At 42.3% G+C, this 10,225-nt stretch overlaps 1 protein-coding gene across 1 annotated transcript in view; it reads left to right on the top strand.

The window, feature by feature from the left end:
• The window catches only part of LOC123960366 (scavenger receptor cysteine-rich type 1 protein M130-like), an 86,706-nt gene that overhangs the window by 13,715 nt on the left and 62,766 nt on the right, over positions 1-10,225 (top strand). The window contains exon 3 of the mRNA XM_046035048.1: positions 8,204-8,236. Coding sequence (XP_045891004.1) covers positions 8,204-8,236 — 33 coding nt within the window. The remainder of the gene's footprint in view (positions 1-8,203; positions 8,237-10,225) is intronic.

Genomic DNA, 10,225 nt, shown 5'->3' with positions numbered 1-10,225 from the left:
GTGTCTTTTATACAGGTAACGAGGTGAGGCAGGTGTATTTGATGTAGATAATTGGTTGGGATTGGGGCTGTGTCTTAAAGAAAGACTAACTGGCTTGTAGGAGCCAGAATACTTGCTGTTTGGTAGGGGGTCATATACTTGTTTTTCCTCATCAGATGGTTATCAATTTTTATAAATTCATATGATGTGATTTTCTGGAATTTTCTTTGGGATTCTGTCTTTCACTGTTAGAATGTACATATGATTAAAATTGTAGATTGTTGCATTCTTTGTAAGTGGGCAAACCTGCAAAATCAGCAAGGGGTCAAATACTTCTTTCCCCCACTGTAAGTGACATTAGTATAGAGGTTGACACATCATACATGCTTCTCACTGCCTTATGCATCGCCAAGAAAACTATCCTCATGAACTGGAAGGCCAAAAAGAATTTAAGTATCACCCAATATAGAGAATGTCTGCTATAAAAAAAATACAAATGTCCCCTGCGCAACGTGTTATTTAGCTGTTGTGTGACGTTGGTTGGATTGGTAGTGGGGTGATGTTGGTTGGCTCACCTGTGTGTCACGGCTGGCATGCGTGCTTGTTGGGGGCGTCAGGTGCGGGCCGGACTGGGCTGGTGTGTGGCTCTGTCCTGTGTGCATGCTGTACATCCTGATGATTGTATGTCGGTTTTCTGAGGGGTCTGGCTGGTTTTTGGGGGGGTGGGGGAGATGGGGTTGACGGGGTGGATTGCAGGCTGGTCCTTTTTTTTTGGCTGGTTGGGGGGGGTTTGGGGGATTTTGGTGCTCGGATTGGATGCTTGGTGGCTGTACAGGGGCTGGCAGGTTGCTGTGCATTTGGAGGGTGGGGGTGCTTTATTGGTTAGCCAAATGTAAATGTAAGGGTCATTGTTACAGAAAAACAAGTTTTAAAATACACTAAAATGTACTTTTCCACCTCACCCGCTCCTTAGTCATCTTTCTGCATGCCAATGTCATGTACACATGTGACGTCAGAGTTGCCTTTCTGTTTACCTTTTTAGTTTCAGACTGCGACCTTCAGCCTTTGCTGTAGGAATAATTAACTTCCTTCTCTAGAGCCAAATCTCATATATTTAAAACTCCATACAAGAGATACAAGGATGCAAAACAGAAAAGAAAAAGAAAAGCATAGTACTTTCATACTGTGAGGCTAAGCATTCAATGATCTTCACACTTAAAGCAAAGCATTTTACTAAACGGCCTGTAGGCAGTCAAGCTGTTCTAAAGGCCCCTTATTGTCAGAACCGATGTCACTTCTTCACACTTTTCTCGTTCTCATGTCAAAGCTCGATCATAAGAAACAAAAAATCTGGACCTCACTAATATGTGAAACCCCGTTTACGGCCCTGGTACAAACAAGGTCCAACAAACTGGGTCTAAGGCAGGCCCCTTTGAATGTCCCCCGACAGCCGCACCCTTATCATTGTGAGAAGAGCTGGGATGCAGGGCTGTAAGGCATCAGTCGTATTTATCACCGCTCACCGTGTCACGGTCTATCCATGACCAGTCTTGTGAGTGTGTTGTGGTTTGGCCAGTCTCTCTGTGTGTGGTGTGGGTGTGGTCTTTCCAGGTTCCTGGCTCTCAGCAAAGCTGCTGACTATCTGCCAATCAAGCCCTGGCTTAAAGACTCCGTACACCTGAATGTCAGCGCCAGATTGTTGTTCTCACTTCAGTGGTAACTACGCACGGCCAACCCTCTTGAGGACGTCTAATGATTTACCGTGTTTTTGTGAAAGAACCTAGAGTAACGTGTTATTCTCTGTCTGCTTCAGCGCCTGGGATCTCCGTTTGCTACACCATTTGCCACTCCGCCCGCCACCCCAAGGCCACCACTACTGGACCTCTATTCAACCACGCTATCTTCGCTCCCGCAGACCAGCTCCGGATCATTCACCAACACTATTCCACTCATTGTCTATATTATCACTAAAACCCTCTTCCGAACCTCACTCGCTGTCTCTGTGCTCCTGAGTCCTAACCGCAACCGACGTAACACACCGCCTGCAGTGTCGGCCAGAACACTACTTAATGCAGGTATGGTTCAACATGATTGTAGGCAAGGCAAGTTTATTTGTATAGCAAATTTCAACAACAAGGTAACTCAAAGTGCTTTACATAAAAAATATAAGCAACCGGGAATTATAAAAAAGTTTTAAAAGTTAAATAGAAAATAAAAACAGGCAGGTGTCCCACCTTTGCTTATTTTACTCCTTTGATTCCCCATCTCCCACTCTATCCCCCCTTTAGTTAACTGTTAACTGAGGATCAGCCGTGTGAGATGGTAGAATCAAAAGAGCACTTTAAGCTTTTTAAATAGTGTTAATATCTAAAAACAAAGAACTGAGAGACCTGCAGTTATCTGGGAGTTTGTTCCAGATATACGGAGCATAATAACTGAACGCTGCTTCTCCTTGTTTAGTTTTGGCTCTGGGGACAGAAAGCAGACCTGATCCCAGACGACCTGAGAGGTCTGGATGGTTCGTAACGAAGCAGAAGATCAGAAATGTATTTTGGCCCTAAACCATTTAGTGCTTTATAAACTAACAGCAGGATTTTGAAATCAATTATTTGACATACAGGAAGCCAATGTAAAGACCTCAGAACTGGAGTGACTTGATCCACCTTTTTGGTCTTAGTGAGGACTCGAGCAGCAACGTTCTGAATCAGCTGCAGCTGTCAGATGGATTTCTTAGGGAGCCTGTAAGGACACCAGTACAGTAGTCGAGTCGACTGAAGCTAAATGCATGGATAAGCTTTTCCAGGTCCTGCTGAGACATAAGTCCTCTAATCCTTGATATATTCTTCAGGTGATAGGAGGCTGAATTTGTAATTGTCTTTATTTGACTCCTTAGATTCAGGTCTGAGTCCATGACTACACCAAGATTTCTGGCTTGATTTGTGGTTCTTAACATTACCGACTGAAGCTGAGCACGGACTTTCAATCGTTCTTCCTTGGCTCAAAAACAACAACTTCAGTTTTATCCTTGTTTAATTGAAGAAACTTCTGGCACATCCAACCATTGACTTGTTCAATACAGTTACTCCGCACTTGTATGGGATCATAGTCCCCTGGTGAAATGGTTATGTAAATCTGTGTGTCATCTGCATAATTATGGTAACATTTTGTTGTTTTCATAATCTGAGCCAGTGGAAGCATGTAAATGTTAAACAAAAGAGGTCCCAGAATGGAGCTTTGGGGAACTCCACGTCATTTTTGTCAGCTCAGATGTCTGATTTGTCCTTTAAGTAGGATTCAAACCAGTTTATTACTGTGCCAGAAAGTCCAACCCAGTTTTCAAGTCTGTCTAGTAATATGTTGTGGTCGACCGTGTCGAATGCAGCACTGAAATCCAATAATACTAAGACTGAAATTCTGTCAGTGTTTAAATGGATGTCATTGACGACCTTAACAAGAACCGTCTCAGTGTTGTGGTGTGGTCGCAAACCTGACTGGAAGACATCAAAACAGTTATTTAGTGAAAAACAGCCTTTTCAATGAATTTACTTAAAAACGGGAGATTTGATATGGGCCTGTAATTGCTCATTAGTGACCCGTCTAGATTGCTCTTTTTAAGAATGGCTTAATGACTGCAGTTTTCAGGGCCTGTGGGGGGAAAAACCTGAGAGGAGAGACATGTTGACAATTTGTAGTAAATCTGAGGCCATGCATTTAGAAACATGTTTGAAAAAACCTGTTGGCAGAATATCAAGGCAGCATGAGGAGGATTTCAGATGTTGTATTATGTCCTCCAGGTTTTTATGGTTAATAGAATCAAATTGTCTCATGCTATATGAATTGTTTTTAAGTGGACACAGGGACAGGACATATCCTGTTACTGATATAGAGGCACTGATTGCTTGTCTAATAGTTTGAATTTTGTCTGTGAAGGGGGCAGATTCATTGCAGGCCCTGGTGGATAGAAGTTCAGAGGCTACAGACACAGGAGGGTTGGTCAGCCTGTCGACAGTAGCAAACAGGGCACGTGCATTATTAGTGTTTTTGGTGATGATGTCAGAGAAGAAGGACTGTCTTGCATTTCTCAGCTCTAAATTATAAATGTGAAGTCTCTCTTTATAGATGTCATAATGAACCTGGAGATTTGTTTTCCGCCACCTGCGTTCAGCTTTTCGACACTCTCTTTTTTGAGTTCTAACCAGTGTGGCATTTCTCCATGGAGATCTTCTCTTACCAGAGACCACCTTCACCTTGGCTGGAGCAATGGCATCAATAACATTTGTAATTTTAGAACTGAAATTATCTACAAGCTCACTGACTGAGACCTGTGAGAGAGCGGGTGTCGAGGAGAAAACCTCAATAAATTTTTCACTAGTGTTTTCAGTGATCACCTCTGTTTGTACATTTGTGTGCACGCAGACAGCACTCTCAAAGAAAACACAGGAATGATCAGAGAGAGCAACATCAGTCACCACAACCTTGGAGATGACCAAAGTGTGCCCCTTATTGTGCGTGGGTCTCGTCACATGTTGGGTCAGTCCATAATTATCAAGAACACAACAGTTCTTTAGTCCCTCTGTCCTGGGGGTTGTCAACATGGATGTTAAAATCACCAACAATAACCACACAGTCAAAGTCAATACAGATTATAGACAGCAGTTCACCAAAGTCATCAAAAAAGTTCGCACAGTATTTAGGGGGCCTGTAGATATTTAGAAAAATAGCTCGAGAAGAGGAATTCAGCTGAAGAGCCACATATTCAAAAGAAGCAAAATTCCCATAAGACATCTTTTTGCATTGGTGGGAGTCATTAAACAAAATGGCGGCTCCACCTCCTCTCTTACGCACTCTAGCTTCACTCATGAAACTGAAGCTGGGAGGGGTAGACTCGATAAGGACAGCTGCACTTTTATCTTGGTCCAACCAAGTTTCAGTTAAAAACATGAAATTAAGATTGTGAGAGATTATAAAATCATTGATTAAAAATGTTTTTCCTGCCAAAGACCTAACGTTTAACAAAGCTAATTTTAGTGTGTTAAAAACATTATCTGGCCCACTTTTTTCGACAGGCTGCGGCTGATGAGGAATTACTACTAAATTTGCAGGATATGTTGAGTGCTTCCTGTTTTTCAACACATTCACCATGCTTTTTCTGTTACCTGTCAAGACAGGGATGGAGAAGACTACCAGCACATTGGGCCCCGGCTCTTCCTGGGAAGAGTCATGAGTGCTATTTTCCTTGTAGCCTGGACCCAGCACATATCAGACAGAGCTTACTGGGCTTTTTCGCTTTTTATTTGTGACACGTGTCAAACCTGGAGAACTTAGAACCAATGGTGGAGGTGGGGGGGGGGGTATTATTATTATTAATGTCCACTTTCAACACTTCACAACATCATTGGTCCCGATGTGCAGTATATTTTTCACAGAAGGATGTTCAGCCACGATATGCAGGATTCTTTCTGCCAAGTCAGACACCATATCCTTCAGAGTATTTTGGTGTTCTTACTGCACATGCTTCTTACATCGTTTACAGCAGAGTCACCCACAATCAGAGTTTGAGGCCCAGTCGTTAGCTTTCCCTGCAACCTTTTACTTACCCTTCTGTGTGAGGACGGGATGTTATCCAGGACATCAGACGGAGATTCAGGGTCCTGCAATAGTGGTGAAAATCTGTTCTGCTGTTGCACACTCGGTTGTTGGGGAGTTTTGTTGCTAACTCTACCTTTCGCAGCTGTCCATGGCTGTGTCCTACCAAGAACAGGGGTTGAAGAGGCGCTCTGCCTGGATGATAATGCAGGCCAGCCAGTCGCATCACAAATCTCAGGGCGCTGGGTTCTGCCTGTTACTCATCCTCCCATTTCCCAAGGAAATGATTTACTCTTAGTCTTTGCACCAAGAGCGTTCCAGGGAGGACTCCCACTTTCAGATTTATTACCTGGTACACAGGACTCCTGCTTCTTGGTAGTCTTGTTGGTGTGTGTGGTTTCTGTCAACAACAATACTCTCAAATATACAGTACATCATACAGCACTCTATCATTATCTGAACAGGAATGTATAAGAACATACTGTCGAATGTGGGTTCTCTCTCTGTGCTCCAGCTTCCTCCCACCATCCAAAGACATGCAGACTAGCTTAATTGGTAACTCTAAATTGTTCTTAGGTTTGAATGTGAGTCTTAAGGCTGAAAGACTACACGACTTTCAGCGTCAGCCGATGGCCGTGCTGGTCAGACTACACAGCTTGCTGTCTTGTGACGGGAGTCGTTGTGGTCACTACGTGACTGATCGGCGACAGGGTGTCACAAACTCCATGAGCTGACAACGACTGTGTTACCTGACGCTGGTCTCCAAACCACGTTTTGTAAAGACAACACACATGAAATGTGAAACGGGAAATGATGCGAACCTACAGACAAAACAGCTGTTTGTTATTATAAAGACAAAGAATCTGTGTGAAAGGATTAGCTCACGCAGGTAGCAGGGATTGTCTGAGCAACAGAGAGAGCTGGAGGGGAGTAAAAAGTTTTTTGCAGTGAAAAAGTAGCTGCCTGCTCTCATTGGCTGGATGTGGATGTTGAGTTGGCCGACTCCTCCAGATATTTGGCATGCTAGATATCTGGCATGCGTCAGTGGTGTGTCATTATGTAGACACACAAATCATGTAGTGTAAGCCTTGGCTTTAGTGTTTGTCTGTGACTGTCTGCCCTGCGGTGGACTGGCGACCTGTCCAGGGTGTACCGTGTACACATGATTAGCGGTTGATGACGGATGGATGGATAGATGTCTAACGTGCATGGATTCTATTGTGTAAAATAAATCTAAATATTACCTCTGAGTATTACAGGCTTTAAGCTTTTCTGAATAAAAAAACACCCGTGTGCAATTAAAAACATTATTTATTATTTGCTGCAGACACAAAGAACCATGATTTAGGATAATAAACACAAATGGAGATATCTGTCACTGTAATCATATTAACAATGCAATTTATTTTCATGAATAATGTGAACAGGATAACGGATTACATTTAAACTGATGCCGTTTTTGCTGCCTCACTTGAGCAAATACAAGTGCATAGTTACATAAATTGGTATCGGATGTTCGTTGTCATATCGAGTCAAACGACGTGTGCCATCATGTGGATGTAATTTACTGTTTGTAAAAACTTGTTACAGAAAATATAACATTAAGTAAATCTCTCATTGTGCTGCTTATGTCCCATAAAACAAGTCATATTTCTTTTAACGCGTCAGCAGCCTCGTTCAGTGAGTGGACTGTGTGTAGCCTAAATAAATGTTTAACCACAAGTGAAATGTGTTTGGTTTACACTCTTTTGAAATGGGGGAATCCAAATTAGTACCTGGGTCATCCTGTCTTGCATATGTGTCCTCCAAAATTTCCCTCCTTTTCTTCCTGCAGTCAGGACGTATTAATATTAATGAGGGGCGTTTCCCTGACCAATTATAGGCAACTATGGGCTTATAAAGGGTCTGACATGGAGCTCGCTCACATACGCCACATTTAAAGATGATTGTGATTTATAAAGTGAAATCAGCATAGGACACATTTCCTGTGTTCTGCACATACGCAACCTATGGACAGTTTTATAAATGAGACCCCCAGGTCTTCAGGTGCATTACATTACATTTAGCTGATGCATTTATCCTAAGCGACTTACAATTGCTATACATGTCACAGGTCACACTCCTCTGGAGCAACTAGGAGTTAAGTGTCTTGCTCAAGGCCACATTGGTGTCTCACAGTGGACTCGAACCCGGGTCTCTCTCACCACTGTTCCATCACCACCAGACAGGCATGGGTGCATCACTTTTGCTCCACATGTCAAAAGTGAGAAAACGAGGAACTTTTCTTCATTTATGAGCAAAAAGCAGCTTTTTGTCTTGTAGCTGCAGATTGAAGCAGCTGCAGTTCTTAACTTGCATTTGTGCAGCTCTCACAGCATGAATCCACATACTGATTTCCATCCTGATGAAGTGAAGCTGAGCGAGCATACTTCACTGAATGCTGAGCTTTTCCTTTAACTCTACTGTATTTGAAGCAGTCTGCTGGCTGCTGTTCTGTGTATTCACATGTCCATCTCACCTACAGTAAACTGGTAAAATGACTCCAGAGGGAGTTCACTGAGATGTTTCTGAGCTGATGAAAAGTTCTTTACAAAACAACCTGAATGTTTGTTTTTTTTTTTTTCCTGTCCAATCACAGGACTCCAGGCTGAAGGACAACACACCTCAACAGGTAAAGAGAGACAGAAAAGAGAGAATCATGGAAGCAGAATCAGCAGTCACCTTTTAGTTTAGTCTCTTGAATTCACTTCTTTACTGATGACTCTCTTGTTTCTGTTCAGACCCTGATGTCAGGTTGGTGGGAGGAACCAGTCGCTGTGCAGGTACACTGGCGCTAAAACATCAGGGAGACTGGAGACCAGTGAGTTCCTTGGACTGGACCCTGAAGGCAGCAGCTGTTGTCTGTAGAGAGCTGGACTGTGGCTCTGCTGTTTCTGTAGGACAGAGAAAGGAGTCCTCAGACAGACCTGTGTGGGAGATCAGGTCTGACTGTGTTCAGTCTGGATCGGCTCTGAGGGAGTGTGCTACATCATGTCTCTCTTCCTCCATCTTGGATGTCACCTGCTCAGGTAAGCCCATCAGTGACATCATCTATTGATTGATTGATATCATTATTTCCAACATGTAAAAAAGAAGAAAAAACAAAAGTAACAACAAATAGTGATTAAAATAGATAAACAAAGATCAAGCAGTTTGAAGGCTTGAGATTGTCTTTTCTCATCTGCATGAGATGCCCTGGGGTGTTGAGAAGCCCCACAAAGGCCCTTAGCCTAACCTTAACCATCACAGGGGTGTGTGCCTAAACCTTAGTCAGTGAATATATGCATGTCCACCAGCTAACCCTACAGCTGTGCACATCAGCCGATGTGCTAACAGGTAGGGTTAGCCTGCTTTGTGTTGCAACGCACTAGCAAACTGCGGCATTTCATATGGATGCTGAAGGGTACCTTCAAATACTTACGCGTTGTCTCATCTCAAAGCGTCAATTATTGAAGCCCTGAATTAGTTTGAGTTCATAATCTGCCACCTTCACAATTTGTCCACTTATCCTGACCTATTCCAGTTTATCTATTAATATTTCATGATTTATTAGATGAAATGCTTTATTCAAAATGAGTTCGGTAAATGATGTTGACATGTTTATTCTGAATCCATATTGGCTGTCGGTCAGTAATTTATATTTTTCTATGAATTTGTCCAATCTGTCATGAATTTTTTTTTTTTTTTCTAGAATTCTCGAGGTGTAATTTGTGGGTGTTTATCTCCGATTTTGTACAGAGGTATGACTTTTTGTTATTTTCATTTGTTGGGGGAATTTACTAGTTAGAGAAACATTGAACTATGGTTTCTTTCCATAGGATTAATATATCTATTTTTAAATAGCTGTATAATGGAGATTTTAGGTCAAACTTGGAAAAAAAGTCATCACCACCAGTATTCTCATTTCATCAAAGGAATATTGGGGATAATCTATCTAGTACAATTTCTAATAATACATTGTAGAATATTCCATTCACCTTTAATATTTTATTGTTATCCAATAGTTTACTATAATATTCTATTTTACAAGTTCTTGAGCGAGAATGTGTCGACCCAGTTTGTCACACACTCAGCATTTAGAATAGCAGCGGACTGTCTCTGGCAGCCATGGCGGAGTCTGATGAGCTGCTCACTAAATCAGGTGCTGAATGCAGAGAGAGAGAGAGAGATCTTCTGCTTCAAGAGGCCCCTGGGCCAAAGGAGAGTCCAGCCCCTACCCCTGTTGGAGCATTTTCTAAGCAGGTTTTTCTTCTGGGTTCCAGATCTTCTTAGAACATTAAGACAGAATGAAAAGTGTTGAACTTGTTTGTGTGGAGAGCAAAGATTGTGGAGTAGCTGAGCAGAAGGAACAGAGCAGAGAAATCTGCAGATGATGATGTTGTGCTGTTGTTTGGAAACATGTTGAAAGTGTTCAGACGTGGAGAACAAGTGTGACAGAGTATTAAATGGAAATGTGCTGGTGAACTTGCTGCAGTCTGTGCTGGTAGAAAGATGTGTTCTGTTGTTAATGATGAACTGATGTTGGAGTTGTGCTGAGTCCACCTTGAATCACTGAATTGTTGTTTCATGACATGTTTTTCTTTTGCGTCTGCTGTCTTTATCTCTATTTCATCTTCTATTA

The sequence above is a fragment of the Micropterus dolomieu genome, linkage group LG21 (assembly GCF_021292245.1).
Source record: "Micropterus dolomieu isolate WLL.071019.BEF.003 ecotype Adirondacks linkage group LG21, ASM2129224v1, whole genome shotgun sequence".
NCBI classification, from domain to species: Eukaryota; Metazoa; Chordata; class Actinopteri; order Centrarchiformes; family Centrarchidae; genus Micropterus; species Micropterus dolomieu.
The sequence above is the reverse complement of the archived record's forward strand: the minus strand, read 5'-3'. Positions and strand labels throughout refer to the sequence as shown.